This window comes from Lissotriton helveticus, chromosome 4_1, assembly GCF_964261635.1.
Source record: "Lissotriton helveticus chromosome 4_1, aLisHel1.1, whole genome shotgun sequence".
Classification (NCBI taxonomy): Eukaryota; Metazoa; Chordata; class Amphibia; order Caudata; family Salamandridae; genus Lissotriton; species Lissotriton helveticus.
In genome coordinates this window covers 771,365,815-771,391,135 of record NC_136063.1, presented here as the reverse complement: position 1 = coordinate 771,391,135, position 25,321 = coordinate 771,365,815, and the positions used below count along the sequence as shown (strand labels likewise).

At 48.4% G+C, this 25,321-nt stretch overlaps 1 protein-coding gene across 1 annotated transcript in view; it reads left to right on the top strand.

The window, feature by feature from the left end:
• The window catches only part of LOC144828056 (histamine H3 receptor-like), a 140,008-nt gene that overhangs the window by 26,480 nt on the left and 88,207 nt on the right, over nucleotides 1-25,321 (top strand). Inside the window, exon 2 of the mRNA XM_078686192.1 lies at nucleotides 24,797-24,963. Within this exon, the coding sequence (XP_078542318.1) occupies nucleotides 24,797-24,963 (167 nt within the window). The remainder of the gene's footprint in view (nucleotides 1-24,796; nucleotides 24,964-25,321) is intronic.

Sequence of the window (25,321 nt, the reverse complement as noted above, 5' to 3'; positions counted from 1 at the left end):
ACAGGGGTAGGCCGCGTACCCCTGCGATCATGGTGCCGTACCCGGGGGGGCGTTCCGTACCTGTTTCGGCGCGAACTCTGCGTTTACGACAGTTTTCGGCTCCGTAGGAAAAGGGTCGTACGGCACGTACCCGACACGAATCGTACTTGCTGGGTCGTAAAAACGTGCCGCGATGTCGCGTACAGCGGGTTCCGAGTGAGATTCGTACGGAGATTTGAGTCGTACGGAGTCCTGTACGACTCGTACGGAGTTCGGCACCTAGTACGGATCGTACTTCATCGTACGTACGGGACGTCTACGGATACGATTCGTACGGGGAAAAAACTCTCTGTACGACCATTCGGAGCGCATTTTACCGGATCGGAATCGACACCTTAATGTAGATTTTTGTAGATGTCGCCATATACATTGACTGAAATGATAATAGCAACCTTGTATTGCTGTGTGTGGATATGTTTTAAGGATACGTTTTATCATTGCTTTTTCGAAATCAATGATAATGTTTTGTGGAAAATAGTCATTAGTTTGCTGTTTGACTTTGGTTAGGATTTCTTGGTAGGTAGATTGCTGTTTGTTTGGTAGGAGGGCATATAGGAATGGAATATTTGCATTTTGGAAATGACCATGGATAGTGTACAATTGGTAAAAAGGTTTTGGACAGACTGTAAAAAAGTACCATCCATCATCCAAGTTTGGCATTGGTGTAGTTTAGCCATATTGTCTGCAGTGGCAAACAGTATTACTCTTTTATCTTTTGATTTGTTATCATATAGTATAAATGGTTCATTACTATGTGTTAGACAGAGTTCAGGTGGAATTTGTACTTCTTCAAAAGTTGTAGGTGTGGCAGGAGTAGTTGATCTAGCTCTTTTTTGTCTAGCTATCGTTCTTTTTAGGGAATCAATAGATGGTAGTTGGCTAGAGGCATGTTGGGGTAGAACACTTAAATGCTGTTTCAGAATAGCAGTTGTTCCTAAATCAGTACTATCACTAGCTTCTTAAAGGGAATCAAGCATTTCTCTAATCTCGATTTCTGTAACATTGGGAGGGCGGTTATGTTCCTTAGTATAAGTCACAGTAGTTTCCTGAGTTATAGCTCTCCCATAACATTTGCTAGAATAGTATTTAGTGCATTTTCAAAAAACTTTCATATCTTTCTGTTTCTCTTGTGTATATACATAACCCATGTAACAAAGAAGCATTTTCCCTTTCTGAGAATAAACACATTTTGCTCCTTCAGTCATGCTTGCTTTTTGGTGCTAGGAGAAATTAAACATTAAATTATTAGGAAAGTATTTAAATTATGTATGTTCTTTTATAATACCATTGCTTTGCACGTTCATTATTTACCTGTATATTACTTTGTTGAATTCAGGTGTTGCTTTTCTTCAAACTTTTCTTTTCTGTGTATTTCTTTAGTACCTGTGGAGATTGAGAAAATGTGTTACAATATTTTAAATTTAGTTATGTTTATTTGGTTATGCTCTGCTAACTAGTTTGGACATTGTTTTTTATTTCTTAAGGTTTTTAGTGATGTTTTAAATTATATACTTACTTTTTAATTTATTTGATTGTAGTTGAGATGTTGTGCAGTTCTTTATTTTCTGTTTCTCTGTAGAAAATACAGTAGAAATATAAGAGATGTTTTAGTTATTTGTTTTTTAAATATAGGTTTGCAGTTTTAGATTTACGTTTTGCTAATTTATTAAGGCGATAGTACTTACTTTAGATAGGTGTAGCTGGTTTTTTGTTGAAGTCAATCAGTTTTCTCTCAGCAATCCGGCAGAGTTTCCCCTTGGTTATATGTTCAGTGTATAATAAGTATTTTTAATTAGAAAATGCATTTTGTATCTATTTTGTAAAGTCGATATTCTATAAGTTACGATATTTTAGTATTCTATATTTTGATGTTCGATATTTTGCCTATGTGTAATGTTAAGAACTGAAAGTCGATATTTTTTACAATCGATAATATTGATGCTCGATAATGTTGTAGTCGATTTTTTTTCTCTCGATATTGTGGAATCGATAACTTTGTGTTTTCTTGTTTAAGTATTGGGAATCGATATATTTGTAGTCGATAATTAGTCACCGATATTTTGTCTAGTCAGTGATTCGAACTCGCATTCAAAGGGATCTCTCACCCCTCCTAGGAGGGAAACACAGAGTAACTGCTTCAAAGCCACTCCGTATTTCACTTGAATGTGCTGCCCCCAGCGCAAGTTTGCAGGTGGCCTAGGAGCAGACCATTCAATCTAATAGACACACTCTACTTCTTAGCACCAAGCTCACCTTTTGAATGGTGTGCTCAGTACTAACAAGGAAAATGTGCCACAGGGGGGCCGTCAACATGACATCTCACATTCTGTAGGGCAACTTCATAATTTTGCGTCATGCCGCTGGATCAGTCCTTCGTTGTCAGTGTGGGACGTTTTGAGACAAATATGTCTGCCCTCAACAGCTCCTAGATTGGGTGTCAAAGATTTCTGGGATCCAGACTGTGGATGAGATAAATCAAATATAACTACCAAAATCTATTATCAACTACATCGCTATAACAGCAAACAGCTGAAAAATGGGTGGATGGGCAACAGGTAGAGTGGTTTCAGTCTTTTACCCCATTGAATAGTAATTTCATCTTTAATATGTGCCTATCGCTCTAAGCTGCAGTAAAGTGTTAATGAAGGAGGTAAGCTTCTTGTATCTTGTCTGTATTTCAAAATGCACTGCAAGCATATCTAACAAAAGGCAAGTCCATTCAAAGAAATGTGCACTAGTGCTCGAATACACTAAATAGCTTTATATTGAATCATTTTTAATGATTATGGGCCATACGTATAATGCTTTTTTCAGGTCGCAAACAGTCTGATTTGCAGATTTGGACCACTTGCAACTGGAAAAAAGCATGCGTCTGGTAACCTATTACCGAATTGCAGAATTGGTAATAGGAAGGGGGCTGTTAGGGGTGTCCCTTCCTAATAGCAGCTCGCAGTAGTATGTGTGAATGTTTTGAGACCAAATGTAGCTGGTAATCCAAAAACAAAGGGAAAGGGTCCCCAAGGGACTCCTTACCCTATGTAAATGGTTGAAAAAATGTTTGCTAAGAGCAGGCAGGGTTCCCACGTACCAGTGCCTACTCTTAAAAAAATGAAAGAGATGAAAGGAAAAATGTTAATTTTTCTTTTCGAAACACATCCCATGTTCCTTTCAGGAAAATAGGCTGCATTTAAATAAAAATAAAAAAAGGTGCTTTCATTTAAAAGCAATCACAGTCATAGTGGTCTGCTGCCCACAGCAGGCCACTATCCCTGTGATTTTAGTGGTTGTCAATGGGTCGCAAATTGCTACCTACTTCATGAATATTGATGAGGTAGGTCGATTTGCAACCAACTGCAAATCGCAAAAGTGTAATGCACACTGTAGTACATAGCTGTTTGCTATTACCTAACAGCAAATCTCAAAAATTTGCTATTAGGTATTTTCAAACCTGAATCTATGTACATCTGGCCCCAAGTCACATAGACAATGCAATCATGGTTTCATTCAATTCATATTGCGTAGATGTATTTTCTTCATAGTGAGCATGCATGAAACTCATATCAATACAAATCTCAAAATATTTCAAACATCTATGGCTTATAAATATTTTTCTTGTGTTACGCTGTTTTAACATAGAGGAAACAGATCTGTAAAAAAATTTAAATACAGATTACCCGGAAAAATGACTTTGCAGTATTTATTTATCATTTAAAATAGCTGTAAATCACGTTTGCGCCAGTTTTTAGCACTGCGGTGTTTAAGAATGTATCACTAATTGTGCTTCCTTGACATTTGCAGATCTTTTTTCAGAAATTTTTATCTGGGGATGAAAGAATAATAATCCAGCAACATGTAATGAGGTCACTGTAGGGTTACAAGAACCATTTGCCTGCTTTTGCTGCCAGTTCAATTTGCATCTGAGAGTTATCATTCCTGCTTTTAACTCAAACGCAGAAAGAGTCCATTTGTTTTCTGGAAGAGTCTATTAGTTTCATATTTTACACGGTAGAAGTGCAGGCACTGTACTTGTCCTGTTTCTTACTATCTAAACAATAGACAAAGAATATTCCCTTGAAAAATATACAATGAAACAATTTGAAACTCCAAGCAAGTAGTTCAATACATAAAATCAACAACAGTTATGCAAAAAATTCTTTTGTATTACAATTTATTAAATTACACAATTAATTTAAAATACCAAGTGGACAATAGCACCACTTACACAAATAAAACCAGTTAAAAACATTTAGTAAGACAGATGATCAAAATACATGGGGTTCAAGATTGACCTGCAAAATTGAAACAAATTACAAGGACAGACAACAGTGAGACATTGAATTGTGCAATACTGAGTGTATATTCAAACTCTATCTGACCCCCTTATGTTATGCACAGTCTATTAATGTGTCAACACAGGTGTCCGAGTTGAAGAATTATACTTTGAAATGCGTCGACGCGTTTCGGTGGTACATATGGTTTTGGGCCACCTTTGTCAAGACACTACGTTCTGTCTGTCGAGTTTCTGGGGTCAGTTAGATCACCCTTAAAACTATCCGTTGGATATTATCATGTGGGGGTCTATTACGACGTAGGGATTTGCTTCATTTTTCGTTTTCTCTCCTGAATTTGAGCAGTCTGTAGTTTGTTGGGTGTCCTGCAACGGTAGGCGTGCTGTGTCTTCAAACACTATTTCCTTGTCTGATGACGGGTTATCTCTTTAAAAGCTTTTTGTGGGACCAGGGGCGCTATCGTCATGTCCTCCCGGTAGAAACAATCATTTTACTAAGGGCCTCTTTTACCGTGGAGAACTGCCTGCTTCTCTGGTCCTGTTCTATCTACCAGACAGAAAAAATAGAGTAAAATCAGTTTTTAGGTCGTACCTAGCGGCAGCGCGCATTCTCTGCTCGCTCTGGGAGACTGCTGTAGTAGAGTATAGGAGAGAAACTGCACCCACTCTCCTCCCATATTTTTCATTGGCTTGTGTCATTGTCTTTTGTAAATGCTGCCTTCGGATTCATTAATAGGCTTGTTAATCCATACTTAGGGTCTCATTAGGATAGCGGACGGAAGAGCTACCGCGGCCCTGGAGTACGCGGAAAATGCCTTTTCCGTGTCCGCCTGCCGCGGACACTCCGTCCGCCATATCAGGATAGGAAAACGTGTCAAATTTCCGTCCGCGACGGAAAAGCACGCACCGCCGCCCAACTACACACGACCACGCGGCGGACGGAACACATCCGGAGGCTCCGCCGTACGTACTGACGTCCAAGACCGTCCCCCAAATCAAGATGGCGGAAAATACACATAAAACCGCTGCGGAAAAACAACCTGTCTGAACACGGCGGATTCCCCACAGCGAAGAAAAGATACATAGCAGAGAGACCCACCACAAGCTGCTCGCCACCATGGACCCAGCGCTACACGCTTTCCCGATGCTCTTCGCGATCCACCACGTCCTAGTCTTGGCCCACCATGGACGCCGACGCAGGTAAGGCACAAACCATTGGCTGCATGGAGGGGAATACCTGCAAGGGTCGTGACGTAGGGAGGGGGAGTGTCATGTTACCGAAACCACTGATGAGAAGCAAATAGAAATACACATTTGTAGTACGCAAACATGAATGACAACGACAAACCACGAGACATGATAGACTACCTTTATTGCACATAATAGGGGTATAATCACAGTGTATGCGTGAGCATGGGCAAAGTGGGCACCAGAGCAGGTACATCAGAGTCAGCACATCAGAGGGCAGAATGCAGTTTCAGAACATCAACAGGGCATTGTGGAGTACAGAGCAGGTACATCAGAGGCAGCACGTGAGAGGTCAGAATGCAGTATCAGAACATCAACAGGGCATTGTGGAGTACAGAGCAGGTACATCAGAGTCAGCACGTGAGAGGGCAGAATGCAGTATCAGAACATCAACAGGGCATTGTGGAGTACAGAGCAGGTACATCAGAGGCAGCACATCAGAGGGCAGAATGCAGTATCAGAACAGCAACAGGGCATTGTGGAGTACAGAGCAGGTACATCAGAGGCAGCACATCAGAGGGCAGAATGCAGTATCAGAACATCAACAGGGCATTGTGGAGTACAGAGCAGGTACATCAGAGGCAGCACATCAGAGGGCAGAATGCAGTATCAGAACATCAACAGGGCATTGTGGAGTACAGAGCAGGTACATCAGAGGCAGCACATCAGAGGGCAGAATGCAGTATCAGAACATCAACAGGGCATTGTGGAGTACAGAGCAGGTACATCAGAGTCAGCACGTGAGAGGGCAGAATGCAGTATCAGAACATCAACAGGGCATTTTGGAGTACAGATCAGGTACATCAGAGGCAGCACATCAGAGGGCAGAATACAGTATCAGAACATCAACAGGGCATTGTGGAGTACAGAGCAGGTACATCAGAGGCAGCACATCAGAGGGCAGAATGCAGTATCAGAACATCAACAGGGCATTGTGGAGTACAGAGCAGGTACATCAGAGGCAGCACATCAGAGGGCAGAATGCAGTATCAGAACATCAACAGGGCATTGTGGAGTACAGAGCAGGTACATCAGAGGCAGCACATCAGAGGGCAGAATGCAGTATCAGAACATCAACAGGGCATTGTGCTTAACAGAGCAGGTCCTTCAGAGGCAGCACGTGAGAGGGGCTAAGTGCATCAACAGTCCATAGCACTGAACATGTCCATCAGAGGCAGCACGTGAGAGGGGCCAAGTGCATCAACAGTCCATAGCACTGAACATGTCCATCAGAGGCAGCACGTGAGAGGGGCCAAGTGCATCAACAGTCCATAGCACTGAACATGTCCATCAGAGGCAGCACGTGAGAGGGGCCAAGTGCATCAACAGTCCATAGCACTGAACATGTCCATCAGAGGCAGCACGTGAGAGGGCAGAATGCAGTATCAGAACAGCAACAGGGCATTGTGCCCAACAGAACAGGTACATCAGAGGCAGCACATCAGAGGGCAGAATGCAGTAACAGAACAGCAACAGGGCATTGTGGAGTACAGAGCAGGTACATCAGAGGCAGCACATCAGAGGGCAGAATGCAGTATCAGAACAGCAACAGGGCATTGTGCCCAACAGAGCAGGTACATCAGAGGCAGCACGAGTACGTGTCCCAACCAACCCGTCCCAGGGACCACAACAGTGCAAGGCAGTTCTCAATGGACAATGGACACACCATGTGAAATAACATGTGAGTGAAGTGATCAGCACCTCACATCACAGAATCAGGTGGACTGCGTGAACTACCTGCCTCGGACACACTGCCAGCACCAGCAACAGGAGTGTGAGACACAGCCACAGCCCGAGTGACAGACACATGGGCCACAGACCCACACTGCCAGCACCAGAAACAGGAATGTGAGACACAGCCACAGCCCGAGTGACAGACACATGGGCCACAGACCCAGACACACTGCCAGCACCAGCAACAGGAATGTGAGACACAGCCACAGATGTAGTCACTGACACGTGAGCCACTGACCCAGACAGACTGCCAGCACCAGAAACAGGAGTGTGCAACACAGCCACAGATCTACTCACTGACATGTGAGCCATAGACCCAGATACACTGCCAGGACCTGCAACAGGAGAGGGCACAACTGAGACTGTGCTACTACATGATGCATGACAGCGAACAACAGACACAGTGCCACTATCTGATACATGAGAGTCAACTGCACCAGCGCCACTGGGACCACTGAAATGATGAGCCACAGGGCTGTATGGGCCAGGAGGCAGGGTGGCCCTGGGAGCTGGGGATAGCTGACCTTGAGCGACATCGGGTGGGCAGGTGTCAATGGTTTGTGTCTGCGTTTCTTAGGGATATGTGAGTGCACCCTGGACAGGACAGGACTGGCAAGTGGTGGTGACTCTAAACAAATATCACCCACCATAGGTGGAGCATCTGCAGTCGGGGATCGGGTTTCTGGGGACGTGCTGGAGCCTGCTTGTCGTTTGCTGTGTGCCTGCCGCCTGGACTCAGAATCATGTGTAATGGGGGATGCAACAACAGGGGACTCCCTCCTCTGCTTCTGACTGGCCTGGATGGGAGTGGAGGTATGGGGGGACTCCGCCGCGGAGACATCGTTTTGGCGTTCAGTTGAAAACATCAGCCGCAGTGCAGCCAGGGGTGAAGTATGCCTGTCCTTGATTGCGCCATTGCCCATGGTAGAAGCCTTGTCCGTAGGATGTGCCTTATCCGTAGGTGGAGTGTTGTCTCTGGATTTTGCCTGTGCCGTGGTCGGCGCCCTGTGCCTGCCAGCAGACTTGTCGTCTGTGGTGTACCTGTCTCCAGTAGACACCTGCTCTCTGTGTGTGTCCCTGGCCTTGGGAGATGGACCTTGCTCAATTGTGGGCCTGCCCTTGGGAGTCTCCCTGCTCTTAGGAGGTGCCTTTGTCTTTTGACTGTCCTTGTCCGTGTCCTTGGGAGTGTCCCTTTCCCCTGTTGTGGGCCTGCCCTTGGGACTTTCCCTGCTCTTTTGAGGTGCCTTTGTCTTTTGAGTGGCCTTGTCCAAGGAACTGTCCATGGACTGGTGACTATCCCTTGCCTTGGGAGTACCTTTTGTGTTGAATGCCTGTGTAGTTTCTGAAGGCATGTCCCCCAACAACACTTGTGGATCTTGTGTGTGTACTCCAGTGTATCTGACGTTGTCTTCGTGAACAGATTTTGCTGACCTAGGGGATGGGGTCTGTGCCCTGCGTGCCCTGACGTGCTGTCTGACGCTGCTTCTAGTGCAATAACCTGTATTTGAGTCCTGCTCAGAATAATCACTACCCCCTGAGACAACAGAAGTAGCACCCTGTCCATGCGACTGAACTATTGCAAACGACACACTGCTTGCCAATGACTGCACTGTCCTGTGTAGACCAGCAAGATCGCCATGCATCCCTTCCATGAATGCCACCACCTGCCCCAACTTCCTATCATGGTCTTGGAAAGCATTTGTCATATTGGTCTGCCCAACACACAGCTGTCGCAGCAGATCAACGGCCTCAGCACACAGTGCATTTTGGCTCACCGTGGCAGGGGCAGCGGTGCCTGCACCGAACGCCACTCTGCTACCCCTACTCCTGCGGGCACGAACAGTACATGGTGCAGTTGGCCGAAGTGTGGGCCCTGTGTGCTGTGTTCCAACAGAAGGTGATGATTGCCCACTCCCAGTCTGTGACAACAGTGCTGGCTCACCAAGATTTTCAGAAGATGAGGACGATGGTGTCTCCACATGCGAATCCTCAGGGACGGTCCTGTCCCCCTCTCCGGCGCTGCCCTCCTCTGTGTCAGTCTGCGTGTGTGCGAAGTCTGACCCGGACTCATTTCCTCGACTAATCTCCTCCGTCTGTGGCTGAGTGTCCTCTGTCATAGCTGAAATGCACATAAAAGAGGTGTAAGTCATGGGCACACTCACGTACAGAAGGACAAGGATTCCCAAATGCCATAGCTGACAAAGTTCTTGTAGCCCCCATACTGCACACGGCCAACCTCTACCAGTCATCCTCACATTACATAAGCGTTGGTGGCCGTGACACATGTACAGCATGCGGACAGGGCAGGAGCACGTACATCTGCACACATGTCTTGCCATGGGACCACGGACCACTACGGCATGTGCTTCAACACTCAACTACTAAGCAAGTGGCGTGTCAACATGCCGGACCTGGATGTCAAATTACACCCACCCAATGGGACCAACATGGCATCACAGAGATACATACGCACCACGGAACTCAATACTGTGTCTGTGCACCAATACATGCATTGCACTCACAAGTTTCCTACACAGACAGTATGCTCACCGCTAGTTTGCTATTGATCAACACTCAGACGTTCGGACAGGTCAGGATGCGTCACTGCAATGATACGGTGCATGAGAGGGATCATGGAGCGTCGGGCCAGATGTGGCGTCCTTGGAATCATCCCCAGTGTCACTTCCGCTACATTCTTGCTCAGCCTGGAAATGTCGTCCCAGCGTTTGTGGCAGTGTGTATGTCGTCTGTTGCACACCCCCAATGCCCGTACTTCACGTGCAATGCTCCTCCACTCGTCCTTGCGAAGGTGCAGCTTGACCTACCATGATGGGAGACAAAAGGGTGTAAGTCAGTGGACTGTTGGCCTGTCACACAGATAGGGGCAACACGTATCTGTCATCCGCCATGCACAATCCAGAAAATATGTCGAGCCCACACTACACAGCTAAGATTGCAGTAGGCAGGATTATTTGGCCCCCTCATGCACACCAACATGTCCCACACTGCACTTACCACCTGTCCGGGTGCGCCGTAGAGGCGTCCATAGTTGTGGAGCACACCGTCCACGAGGACATCAAGCTCCGCGGCGGTGAAGGGACGAGAACGGATCTCTTTGCCTCTCGACATGGCAAGATCACGGAGTATGGCACTAGAGCAGCAGTCGGTGGTCAGCTCAGCAGCAGCAGCAGGTCGAGGTGATGGTCACAGGCAGCAGTCGGTGGTCAGATCAGCAGCAGGTCGAGGTGATGGTCACAGGCAGCAGTCGGTGGTCAGCTCAGCAGCAGCAGCAGGTCGAGGTGATGGTCACAGGCAGCAGTCGGTGGTCAGCTCAGCAGCAGCAGCAGGTCGAGGTGATGGTCACAGGCAGCAGTCGGTGGTCAGCTCAGCAGCAGCAGCAGGTCGAGGTGATGGTCACAGGCAGCAGTCGGTGGTCAGCTCAGCAGCAGCAGCAGGTCAAGGTGAACAGGCAGCACTGGTCCCCAGGGTAGGATGTGTGCTTTTGGACAACACACATATATAGGGCCCTCAGCACGTGTCAGTGGCATACGTTGCCAGCAATTGGTCAGCCCTGGATGCGTGTTCGTGAAATAGGCCAATGACTGGCCCTGGTGTTGCGGTGCACTGCTTCCGCTACTTTCGATTGGGCATATGCGGCCAGCGGCCCTCTTCCCATTGGCTGCATGTGCACGGACCGTCACGGGCACACATCGGCAACCGCACGTGCAAGCTTCAGGCACGGATGCTTCAGTTGCAACAATGTTCTATCACTGGTGCCACCATGGCGGTGCACGTACTCAGCGGGGGAGGTGCAGGCCTATACACCCTTTAGATGTACTCAATGGACATGCCAGTTCATGTCCCCTCTTACAGTCACATTGCATCATCCACCGTACACCGGCCGGGCCTAGGACGGCCGTGCCGGCCATGTCCACAACCGCCGTGCCAGGCCGGGCGTAGGATGGCCGTGCCGGCCATGCCCACTACCGCCGTGCCGGCCATGCTCACTACCGCCGTGCCGGCCATGTCCACAACCGCCGTGCCAGGCCGGGCCTAGGACGGCCGTGCCGGCCATGCCCACTACCGCCGTGCCGGCCATGCCCAATACCGCCGTGCCGGCCATGCCCAAAACTGCCGTCCTAGGCCCGGCCTGGCACGGCGGTTGTGGACATGGCCGGCACGGCGGTAGTGGGCATGGCCGGCACGGCGGTAGTGGGCATGGCCGGCACGGCGGTTGTGGACATGGCCGGCACGGCGGTAGTGGGCATGGCCGGCACGGCGGTTGTGGACATGGCCGGCACGGCCGTCCTAGGCCCGGCCTCTCCGGCCGGTGTACGGTGGATGATGCAATGTGACTGTAAGAGGGGACATGAACTGGCATGTCCATTGAGTACATCTAAAGGGTGTATAGGCCTGCACCTCCCCCGCTGAGTACGTGCACCGCCATGGTGGCGCCAGTGATAGAACATTGTTGCAACTGAAGCATCCGTGCCTGAAGCTTGCACGTGCGGTTGCCGATGTGTGCCCGTGACGGTCCGTGCACATGCAGCCAATGGGAAGAGGGACGCTTGCCCCGTATGGCCATTGGGAAGTAGTGGAAGCTGTGCACCGCCATGGCGGCGCCAATTATGTTATCTTGTCAGACGCTGCACCGTGATGTGTTGTCTGCAGTTGCGTCATGAGGGTTGTGAGCGTGATAGGGAAACTTCATATGTCATTCACTATTCCATGTGTGTCCATACTATGCCCATCGGTGGGCACACAATGGGCAACAGATGTGCATTTGGACGTGTTGACGTCGGGTGTGACCCTACAGACGTTATTACATCTTCACAACTACACAGTACATCACGGCTGTATGGCCAAATTATGAATCTGTTGTCAGTGTGTGGTTCTGGCGAGGTGACTACAATGGTGGTGGTACACATGCATTCAGTGTATGTGTTTTGGACGTTGTGTCACCATGCATGTAATTACCGTATGCTCAACATTAGTGGTGTTGGCATTGGTGCATGATGACATGGTGTGTGTGTATCATTATCGTTTGTGTGCATGCACTTGCATGTGTGTCTGTGATGTGGCTTCTAAACATTAGGGTAAAGACACACGTATTGTCAGTAATGTTCACATGTGACTACGTTGCATTGTACGTGTTGACACACTTCCTGTTGCAAGTGGCTGCACTTTGTTAAAGGGCCACTCCGTATTGTATTAACTATCAGAGATGTCACACATATGACCATTCTCCCTAAAAATTTTGTTCTTGCTAATGTTGGCTTACATGTGATGGAGTTGCACACGTATGCGTCGTTTGTAAGTTGACTCAAGTTACATCTCTCTCCCACACAGGAGGGCTCCAAATGTGCATCGGCCATACACTGTGCTGGAGGACATGGTTGACGAGGAGGTGATTAGGAAATTCCGGCTGGATCGACGTCGGTGGATGGAGCTTGTTGCCCAATTGTCTCCTCATCTGCAGCCACGTAGAACGTATCCTGGTTCTATTACACCCACAGCAAAGGTTATGGCGGCACTACATTTCTTTGCTACTGGCACCTTTCAGTACACAGTTGGATATGCCGGGGGGATGTCACAGTCCATGTTCAGCACGGTACTTCGGGATGTTTTAAGAGCTATGATGCTGTACAAGAATGACTACATCCATTTCCCACGGCCGGAAGAGTTGCCAGCAGTCAAAGCAGACTTCTATGCACTGGGCCACATACCACACGTTGTGGGTTCAATTGATGGCACACATATCGCTATCATTCCACCACGGGCACGTGAGCAGGTTTTTAGGAATCGCAAACACTTCCATTCGCTGAACGTGCAGGTGGTGTGCCTGGCAAACAACATCATCTCCCATGTGTGTGCAAGATTTCCTGGCTCCGCACATGACGCCCACATCATGCGGAGCAGCATTGTCCCCCAACTGATGGCAAATCTGCGACCCGGTCAAGCGTGGCTTGTTGGTGAGTGTGCAGTGGGGACTCATGTGATCTCTGTGTGGCATGGGGTACCCACCATATCTTGTTGTGATGTTTGTGTCTGTCATCCCCCTACATAGGCGACTCGGCGTACCCAAACCGGCCCTGGCTCCTGAGTCCCATACGTAATCCAACAACTGCGGGTGAAATGCGCTACAATGATGCACATGGAAGGACACAGAGAGTGATTGAACGTACCTTTGGACTGCTAAAGTCTAGGTTTCGGTGCCTGGATAAGACCGGAGGGGCCCTGCCTTACTCACCAGGCAAAGTATGCAGGATCGTGATTGCCTGCTGCATGCTCCACAACCTGGCCGTGTGCAATGACATTGAACTGCTCTTGGACCCTGAAGACGAAGAAGTTCCTCGGCCTCCCATCCCACCCATGTCGACTGATGAGGATAGTGGTGAGGAACAAGGTGTGGACCAGAGGCGCCAGCTCATTGATCTCTACTTCCCTTGAATGTGAGTAACTATCTCTTGTGCCAGTTGACAATGCCTTATGTATGTTTGCTGGTGTTGTGTGGATGTGGGGTGCATCAGCTGTGTGTTCTTGTTTGTGATGGTTGCATATGTGTGTCTTCATTTCTTTGGACATACAAGTCTCCATGATGTGTGTCCTCTCATCCCATGCTTTTGTGATGAGTGTAGTTTGTGGAATGTTGCTGTGCAGTGTGTTGTGATGTGTGTGAATCTGTTTCCTGGCGTGTGTTTGCTGTCTCTGATTTTCCCTAGGTGACTCCCGCAGCGCCATGATTATGTACGACTATGATCCCTGAACCTGTTTACGTCTGTTTCTGAAGGCAATCATGTGAATAAACATTGAGGCAAAACATCATTGCGTGTGTAAGTTAAATTTATTTACAGGTTGTGCATTTGTGATGGTGAATATTTACAAGTAAGTGGGGGGGGGGAGGGAGTTGGAGTTGAAGGTAATGGTAGATGAAATGTCCGTGCTGACACCACATTGGGGGGTGTCAGGCTAGTCCAGCAGACCAGTGGCAATGATTGTCTATGTGGGACAGGATACTTTGCAGGGTGAATGTCTGGCACAGGCAGTGACAAAGTCATTGGCGGCCCCTCTTGGAGCGTGTGGATGGCGCTCCAAGACTGCTCTCACCCACTTCCAGCCTCGGGCGGCCCCTCCGTCTTTGAGGTGGAAGTAAGTCAGCTGGGGGTGCAGGTTGTTCATGGGCCACATCCGTCGCCAGGGGCCCAGGTGGTGGTGGTGGTGGCGGCGGCGGTGGAGGCGGAGGTGACGGTGGCGGTGGAGGTGGAGGTGACGGTGGTGGTGGCGCTACGACAATTGGTGGAGGGGGGTGGGGTTGTTCCGGCCAATCCATTCCCTCCACATTGTTGTCTGCTGGCCCATGATGTGCACTATCTGGCCAAGGTACCCCGAAATTTCCCGCAACACCGTGTTGTCCACCGAGTCCTGGTGTGCACGATCTGCATGTTCCTGGGAACGGTCGTATGATGCCTGGCACCTGGCTAGGGCTTCAAGGGACTCTGCCACAGGATGGGGTAGGTGTCCTTCCTCAGTGCGGTGGAGTGTGGGTCGCCTGATTGCCTGATGTGCCGTCGCCTCTCTCCTTTGTGGCCCACTCACCCTGCTTGGGTGTGAGGCCGATGGACCTGCGTCGTGCGCTGGGTTAGGCAGGGTGGCACAGGCAGGAGTGGTGGTACTGGTGGTACTGGTGGTACTGGTGGTGGTGGTGGTGGTGGTGGTGGTGGGGACTCTGCAGATCACTGAGGCAGGTGTCGCTGGAGTTACACATACGACGGTTGTCGGGCCCGGTAGTCCCTGTGAGCCAGATGGCCCTGGCTGTCTGCTTGGGCCCGCTCCATCCTCCGCACCGAAGCTGCCTGTGTCATCGTCCCCAGAGAGTCCGGTATGTGTGGGAGGCGATGCTTGCGGCCGGGTGCTGGTTTCCCCAGTCAGTTCACGATCACCTGAGGGACAAGATAGAGCTGGTCAGTAATGTGGACATTACATGTTTATATCGATTTGTACACATTTCTGTGTCCTGTCGCACACACCCCACACACCCCACCCTCCACCACCACCACCCTCCCGGTGAACATGGGGGCCTGTTGGGAGTTGTAGTTGTGAGCTCTCACACACCCCACACACCCTATCCTCCACCACCCTCCACCCACCACCACCACCCTCCCCGTGAACATGGGGGCCTGTTGGGAGTTGTAGTTGTGGGCTCTCACACACCACACCCACCACCACCACCACCCTCCCCGTGAACATGGGGGCCTGTTGGGAGTTGTAGTTGTGGGCTCTCACACACCACACCCACCACCACCACCACCCTCCCCGTGAACATGGGGGCCTGTTGGGAGTTGTAGTTGTGGGCTCTCACATACCACACCCACCACCACCACCACCTTCCCCATGAACATGGGGGCCTGTTGGGAGTTGTAGTTGTGGGCTCTCACACACCACACCCACCACCACCACCACCCTCCCCATGAACATGGGGGCCTGTTGGGAGTTGTAGTTGTGGGCTCTCACACACCACACCCACCCTACCCTCCACCACCCTCCACCCACCACCACCACCCTCCCCGTGAACATGGGGGCATGTAGGGAGTTGTAGTTGTGAGCTCTCACACACCCCACACACCCTACCCTCCCCACCCTCCACCCACCACCACCACCCTCCCCGTGAACATGGGGGCCTGCTGGGAGTTGTAGTTGTGGGCTCTCACACACCACACCCACCCTACCATCCACCACCCTCCACCCACCACCACCACCCTCCCCGTGAACATGGGGGCCTGTTGGGAGTTGTAGTTGTGGGCTCTCACACACCACACCCACCACCACCACCCTCCCTGTGGACATGGGGGCATGTTGCTAGCCATTTACATTTTGGTGAGTTCGTGTCCGACGTGAATGGGTTGGGGCCTGGGAGATGTGTCTTCTCAGTTGCGTGAGGCTGACCATGTCGTAGTGATCGTGGTGCTTGGTTTGTACTTACCAGCCTCTTCTCCTTCCTCAAGTCCGTCTAGGCTCTCTGGGTGAAGTATAACCAGCACCTTCTCCTTCCAATCGGTGTAGGGTATGGGCTCCGGGGGTGTTCCGCCGCCAGTATGATTGGCTCTTGCATAGTTTTTGGCGCGGATGCCTTTGACCCTGGTCTTCAGGTCATGCCACCGCCTCTGAATTTCGTGCTTCGTCCTTGGCACGGTCCCTGACGCATTCACCCGACTGACGATTCTGTCCCACATGTGATTCTTTTGGGCCACGGAGGTCTGCTGGACTTGGGCCCCGAAGATGTGGGGCTCAACACGGATGATTTCATCTACCATCACCTTCAACTCCGTCTCCGTGAATTTAGGTTTTTTTTTGGGTGCCATGGTGTGTGGTGCGCAGTGTGTGGGTTGAGTGGGTTGGGGGTGCAGGTGTGTGGTGTGTGATGTGTAGGAATGGTGTGGTGGGTGTGGTAGGGTGGTGGTTGTGTGTCTTCTATTTCAGTAAGCTGTATATCGATTAGGGCCTCTTGCTAGCAGCAATGCTGTGATGCAAAGGATTGTGGTAGTGTGTGGGTGTCATTTTATAGTCGTGTCTCAATGGTTGTTGCCAGTCAGGTGGTAGGTGGGCGTGTTGACTAGTGTGCATTATTGGGTACTTGGGGCGTGTCATGGTGGCTTGTGCTTGGTGTTGGTGTATCGGGGGGGGCCTTGTCAATTTTCGTATGTTTGCTTGGTACTTGCGGTACACTTCTGACATTTGTTTGACGTTAGGGATGTTGTGCGTGTTGGCCTTCCGCAGTGATGCACTGTTTATCGTTGCATTCTTTCCGCCGCGGACGTGGATGGCTGTGCATACCGTGGTACAGGTGGATTTATCCTAATTGCGGACACGGAGTATTCACAGGTATGGCGGTAAAAGTGTCTTTTTCCGCGGTCAATCCCGTCCGCAGCGGTGGCTGTTCATTAGGCTCCGTCCGCCGCGGACGGAGTTAGATGTGTTCCGTCCACCACGGACGGTGTTTGTTATGATCCGTCCGCCGCGGTCGGAGTTTCGTGACATGAATATCCTAATCGCAACCGCGGATTCTCCATCAATACCATCACCACCACCAATACCACTGCCAATACCACCACCACACCACCAATACCACCACCAACATAACCACCATTAACATCACCAATACCATCACCAATACCACTACCACCATCACCAATACCACCACCATCACAATACCACCACCACCAATGCCATCACCACCACTAATACCACCACCGCCCCCACCAATACCACCAACAAAGCTACCACCACCACCAATGCCACCGCTACCAATACACCACCATCAATACCACCACCTACACCACCACCGATACCACCACCACCAACAACAATACCACGGCCATCAATACCAATACCACTACCAATACCACCACCACCAACAATACCACCACCAATACCACCACCACCAATACCAATACCACCACCAATACCACCACTAATACCTCCAACACCAATACCACCATCAATACCACCACCAATACCCCCACCAATATCACCAACAATACCACCACCACCACCAATACCACCACCACCCCCAATATCATCGCCACCAGTACCACCACCACCAATACCACTAGTACCACCACCAATAACACCAATACCACCAACACCACTTATACCACCACCACCAAAACCACCACCAATACCACCACCACCACCAATGGCAATACCACCACCACCACCAATACCATCAATACCTCCATCACCATTATCACCACCAATACCACCACCACCATCAATACCACCACCACCAATACCACCACCCCCACTACCACTCTCACTTCCACCACCACCAATACCACCACCACCAATACCACAACCACCAATATGGCTAATACCACCACCACCAATACCACCACCACCACCAATACCACCACCAAGAATACAACAGCCACCACTACCACCACCACCACCACCAATACCACCACCACCTGTATGGTGGTCTTAAACAGAAAAATTAACAAATGACCCCCACATGCCAGGGGATAACTTCCAAGGTTTCATGGTCATTAGTATTTTGTTTTTGAAAAAACAGACACCCATTTTGGGAGTTTGTTTTTGACAAATGATAAAGTTTGCTGAGTGGCTGCATGAAGCATGTCAGGCCCTTATTTATTTAGAGTTTTGTATAGCGCGAACAAGACCCTTGGGTATCAGAGCGCTTCACATTACATGAGGTAGTTCTAATGCCCTTAGCATACCTTCAGTGCCTTCAGAGGTGCTGGACTTCAAAAGAGCTGCTGTGGCTCTACCGCATGACATGCAGAGATCTCTAAATATAGTGAGTTGTTGTGCAGTCAGGGTACTAGAGGTTATAATCGGATTCACCCTGATGGACGTTAAGCCTCTCACCAAACTCTAAATCAAGCTTAGTGTCTAATATGGCAGGGGTCATTCTTTAACCCCTTGCGTTTTATTAATGTGACCTTCACACCAAGAGGTTTCACAACTTGGTATTGTTGATGTGGAGGTCACATTAATGCAGCCAGGGCTGGGAATCCCTGTGGTATGTATGGCACACTGATTTCATCACTTGTAAAAGTGAAAGAAATAAGAGACAATCGAAACAATTGGCTTTCACTAGCATTGGAGCTCAGGACATATCTCGGCCCCGAAGTACCAATTTTGGTGAGAAAGTTATTGTTGGAAAGTGGAGAATCTCCCATTTACTAGAACATCCCTCCTTAGTGGATCCTCAGAAGGTGACCCCCAAGCCAGGATCCACATCCCTAGACAACAGGGATTGTTTTTAGGGGAAGGGTATCACACTCCAATCGGCACAATCAGTCTTTCTGCTCCCCCTGGATGGTGGATGGGAATGTTTACCCTCAAGTATGCTGTGGCAAAAATGTTGTTACATCAATGTGATTATTTTCATTTTTTTGTGTAACAAAATGTACTCAGAATTACAGACATTATGGCATTACACCAAGTTATGTAACCAAAATCCCATTCTGGGGATACATCGTAATGCAGAAAGCACTGAAACACTGCGTGACTGAGTGCTAAATACATTTTTCCTTTTTTTTTACAGTAAGGAAGTGCCAAAGAAATTTAGAGGCTTCACACTTACAGCAGCAAATTCCTCTTCCTGTCCTTCCACTGCTTTGTTTAGCCCTTAGTCATTTTTAATTTCTATTTCAGAGGAAAAGCATCACTCTCTTCTTGTGTTCAATCTCTGATCCACACAAACCCCTGGAACTTATATATTTTTGGAGAAATTAGGTAATTTCAGTACTAGACTGCAAAAAGTGTGTTGTTTGAGGGAGGAAAGGCACCATGATTTTGTTCCTTTTTGTTTGTCTGCTGTTGGACGGTCTGGAAGTAGAAGTAGGGACATTTGTGGGAATAAGGGTCATATGTAGGTAAAATATGTTTTGCGATTCCGAAAATGCGATTTTCTGCAAATCGCATTTTCGGAATTGCAAAACGCTAAATAGGTCATTAAATCGCTAAGTAATAGCTATCATCAAAAATTCGCAGAATTAAAAAGCGATTACTCAAACAGCGATTCCTTAATTGCGAAATCGCTAATAAGGAATCGCAAAAACGGAAAATAGCAATCCAGGTGCAGAATGATGACATCACAACCAGATTACCAGCACCTGTGTCTGACTCATTTGCTGCCTGAGAGACTGTGAGGAGGGAGTGTGCTTCTGGATCTGCATTTCCAATAAGCTAAAATGGATTCTCAGGGGGGTGACAAGCAGCCAGAGGCACACGTCAGAAAGAGGAAACAAAAGTTCTCTGAGAGGGAGATTGAGGTGCTAACAGAGGAGGTTGTGAGCGACATGCCCTCCTGTTTAAAAAGAGCTCACTCCGTGTTCCAGAGGCCAGGAAGAGGAGAATCTGGAACGACATACAAGAGAAAGTAAATGCGATTGGCGTAACCGACCGCTCAATTGATGCCTTACGCAAGCGGTGGTATGATATGAGGCAAAGATCCAGGAAGAGGGTGGCCACCAGGTTAGCAGAGGCAAAAGCGACTGGAAGTGGGACCTCAACTGCACCAGAGCTGACGCCCCTGGAGGAGTTGATGGAGGGCACACTTATGCCTGAGTCTGTGATGGGCGTGGCTGATCTGGACAGCTCAGAAAATACAGACACCAGACAAGGTAAGATGCATGACAATATCCCCAAAACATACCCATTCCACTCACAGCCCCAAACACCCATGCCTGAGTAGAAATCCAGTACATATGTACAAGCTCACCCACAATTGCATTATGGGAAATGTAGTCCCATGCACTGATACTTGGTCCTGTGACACATACAAAGGGTACATAGGGAAGAGTCATACTTACAATGTGCAAAACAGACAAGTAGTAGTTATGTGATTAGTTGTATACCAACTTTAATGCTGTAAAAACATAAACATGACACACAACTAATGTGTGCATTTAATATTACAGCACCACCAACAACACAGGATACAGTGGCTGAAGGGGTGGAGACAGCTACAAATGTGGGCCATGGCAGGGCAGGAGGAGTAGGGTGCAACAAGAGAAACACAACCCGCGCCACCCAAACGGCCCAAAATCGTTCTGCCACTGCCACTGATTGCGTCAGAGTCAACAGATGCCGATGAGGAGTCACAGGCAGGTCCAAGCCAAGTCCCAAGGCAGAACACACCACAGTCCAGTGCACAAACCACAAACGGCAGTGGTGCAAGACGCAGGGCACGGGCCACCGAAACAGACACAGTGTTTGCAGGCCCGGAGGGCAGTATGTTACGCGCACAGCACCTGCAAGGCAAAGGAATTTTATCAATACAGCGCAAACTAGCCACACACAACTGCCATATGTTGCGGCTCGGGGTAAATACCATTTCTGGAGCTTTGGAGGCTCTTTGTAGGGAGATCAGAAGAGACAGGCTGGCCAGGCGCAGGGAACTACACCGCCGAAACACCCGCCTGGACCTCTTCACTAAGGCTGTGAACTGCCAATCCACCGCCATCTCACTTCTAGCTATAAGATGCGTTAGCATGCAACACGAAATGACACACTGCTGCCAGTATGTGAATAGGGGCCTGGTGCAGGTCACGCATGCGGTTGACCAAATGCGTGCTGTAGCCACCGATGGCATTGGAACACTGGGCAGCTTGGACACTGATGGCCAGTCAAGCCGGAGCACCCCAGCTCCTCAATTCCTGCTGAAAGACGCCGGAGTGGGCGTCAGGGCAGAGCAGGGGAAGAGAGCAGTGAGGCCAGTGTGCAGCTCGAAAGAGGGCAACAGGGCGTGCACGCTGGAGATGAAGGGGCAGCATGCACCTATGGCCTTCTTGTGAGGCAACACATGCCATATGGACTAAGTGACTCTGACCAATGATGGCACTGTGGCATCAACATGTGCAACCAACATAATTGCAGTCACGCTGTGTGACATTAGTAATCCTGCTGTTAAGGGAATAAACATATATTTTTTTAACATCATCATTTTGCATTCTCACCTAGAAGTAGTTCTGTGTGATGTCATTACATCTCAGGCGCCCGGCAGCTGCCCCGGCTCCACCTACACGTCTGTGTTGTGGAGCTGGATCCTCCTCATCTGATGTGTCTGCATCTGTCAGATCCACTGGGGTGCCATTCTTGGTAGCGATGTTGTGTAGCATTGCGCAGGCCACCACAATTTTGCAACACGTCTAAGGGCTGTACTGTAGGTACCTCCACTCTTATGGAGGCACCCGAAACAGCTCTTTAGGATTCCGGAGGTCCTCTCAATGGTGCATCTTGTGGCTCTTTCGGCACTGTTCTACCTCCGCTCTGCTGCTGTAGCTGGATTGAGGTAGGGTGTGAGGATGTAGTCACGCACAGCATATGCACTGTCACCTGCAGGGCAAAAGCAGTTTGATGTTAAGTACTGTTCTGCCAGTTCAGACCTTTCCTACTTGTGTGTGTTTGTGTCATGCAATTACCTAGCAGGTATCCCTCTCCAAACTCACCATTTATGAGTCTGCGATGTAAACCACAGTGTCAGAAAATGAAGGAATCATGTGTGCTTCCTGGAAATTTTGCTACAATATCTGTGATTACATGTTTAGCATTGCAGACTACCTGGATGTTTAAGGAATGAGAGGATTTTCAGTTTCTAAACACATACTCATTGTGTGATGGGGAAAGTGCGACATGGGTTCCGTCTACGCAGCCAATTGCGTGGGGGAATTGTGCTATTTGATAAACATCTTGTTTGGTCTGGTAAAGTGCCTGCTGTGTGTCTGGGAATTGTATGTGGTGATGCATCCTCTGAATCATAGTATCAAGGAAAGCGTGGAAGAAACGCGAAAGTGCACTCTGGAAGACCCCTCCTGCTGCGGCTATTACCCCCTTTAAACTCCCTGATGCTAGGAGGTGCAATGAGCACAAAACATGTATGTGGGTGGGAAAGGTGTGTGCCCTGTAAGTGGGGTGCTCAAGTATGGGTGTCAGCTCCTCTATCAACTCCAGGATACTGTCTGGGTGCAGCCTGTAGTGCACATGGATGTCCTCCTTGGTCTGCTGGAAAAGGGTGATGCGTGCTCTGTAGATCCTCTCCTGGTGTCTCCTTCTCTGTTCAGCCTCTCGGATTCGAAGCCTCCTGGCTATCACATACAGGCCAGCCATTGTGAGAAGCCCCAGTGGCATTGTGGGCCTGTTCAAATAGGTTTCACCTGGTTACCACCTGGTCAGAGTTGATGGTATTAGAGAAGTGCAAAAATGTGAATTTCGTGAAATTGCTAATTGCGACTTTTTTCTACATCTCAAATTGCGAATTCGCAATTTGCGTAAACAATATTTGCGATTTGCGCAAATACTGACACGCACCTTGTGAATTTGCAATTGGATTTGCAGATTCATTGCCTCACAGAATTGCTAATTGCTAAGTTTGCGATTCGCATTTTTGTGAGGCAAGATACTTACCTCCATCGGAACACTCGCTTTTGCGATCGCATACACCCGGGATTCTGCAAAACACCTACCTACATATGCCCCTATATATTTTTAAGGGACAAAGTTTGGCAATTTTTAGGATTGTTGAGGCCTGGTGTAATATATATATTTCTCTAGTTCCATGTATTTTTAGTTCATTTTGCACAGATTTTCTAATCTGAAGGTGTGGCACATAGCTGATAGGCAGAAGTTAGAAAAATGTCTACAGCATTTAGAAATACCAAAACAGCCTTTGGGTGGGTGGTTGACTTTGCACGTAGGTTGAGTAATAAGATCTTTGTTTATGTTAAAAAAAAAGAGGAATTTGTTGTGTCCTAGCAACTGGGCTTGCATCCTCATGATGTTTGCTAGCCTTCCAGGGTTCTGGAAGGTGGACCGGACAGTAGAAGAGAGTTGATGCTGGAAGGACATGTCCAGGGTTTCTCCTCCCCTCTTAATAAAGCTCTTGTTACCAAATTATTTGTCTGCGCCTCTTAACCTCTTCCATGCTCATGACGAGCTGAGCTCTTCATGAGCCATGGTGCTCCGGTGCTCATGATGAGCTCAGCTCGTCATGAGCCGTGGAACGCTCGCATGCCGTGCTGAGCGTTCCACGGCAGTTAATGCACCTGTGACGAGCTGAGCTCGTCATGAGCACAGGAGCGCCGTGCCTCATGATGAGCTCAGCTCGTCATGAGCATGCGGGCGCTGTGCGCGCCCCCCTCCCCCCCAGCACAGCGGGAAAATAACCCCGGCAGCGAAGGCGTTAAAAGATTTCAGAGCACAAAAGGTTAAATTGGTGCTATTTCTTGCTTTCTTCCCTCATTGCAACTTCCTTCTCTATCTCTTTCTTTAGGCACCTATTTTAGTTCTTATTACAGTGGGGCTTGCCATTACTGTTCGTTAGTCAGGATGGGCCTCATTTACGGGAAGTAGCACATCGCTGCGTGAAAGCAGCGATGCGCCACTTCTCAGTGCGCCATTCTTGCGACATCAATGATGCGTCATATTTACATTATGATGCATCATGTTGCAAGGAAGCCCCATGTGAAATGGCCTGCGTCACCCTTCCGCCTGCCATGAGGCAGTAGTAAAGTTTTGACGCATTGGCGTCCTATAAGTGGCGCAGCAAAATCTCATAGATTTTGCTGAGCCACTCCTACGACCCTTTCTTGCGGGGGGACGCCCACCCTGCATACATTATACCTGGCGCAGGTATAATGTAGCGCAGGGGTTTACAAAGTGACGCATCTACCTAGATATTTTTTTATGCCACTGGTGTGTCACAAAAAGTGACACACCGGTGGCGCAAAAGTGACGCAAGGGCTCATAAATAAGCCACGAAGTACGCAGGAATTCTGGAGTTTAGATCACACTTTTTTGGCACAAGTGTGAAAAATGTTCTACTTAATCCGCTTTGTCTCATAAACTATTTTGATTATGTCCCAAATATTCATATTTATGTATCAGTTTCATTAGTGTAAATTAAATATTTTCTAAAATATTTAATTGTAATAAACCTATTGTTATTTTTGTATCTTTTTCAAGGGAGTTTCTCAATTCCTCTCTACATTCCGTATGTATTAACCGGAAGGTGGCTACTTGGCAGGTTTCTTTGCAAGCTTTGGTTATCAGTAGACACCGTGCTGTGTGTGACTTCAATAGGAACCATTGTTCTTATAAGCTATGATCGATTTCTCTCAGTTACCAAAGCAGTAAGTACACCAACTTGATTCTGTTCATTTTAAAATGTCAATCAATTTTGTGATAAACACAAAAAACATAAATTTGTGAGTTTTAATATGATTGAAATAAAATCTAACTGTATGTACAGTGCTAATGTACATTTTAGTGTATTACAGTCATCAGAGAAAATAGCGCATTTTTTATATGTGTGTATGTTTTCGTAGTTGTAACAAGCTTTATTTCGATATCATGTATCCTAAAAAGCAGTACAAAATTAGATAAAAACGATAAAAAGTTCAGTGTGTGTATGTTTTCAGAACTATACTGTCTCATATGCTAATATGTTTGCACTGAATTTAATCATACTCAATAAGCCAGCAGAATGCA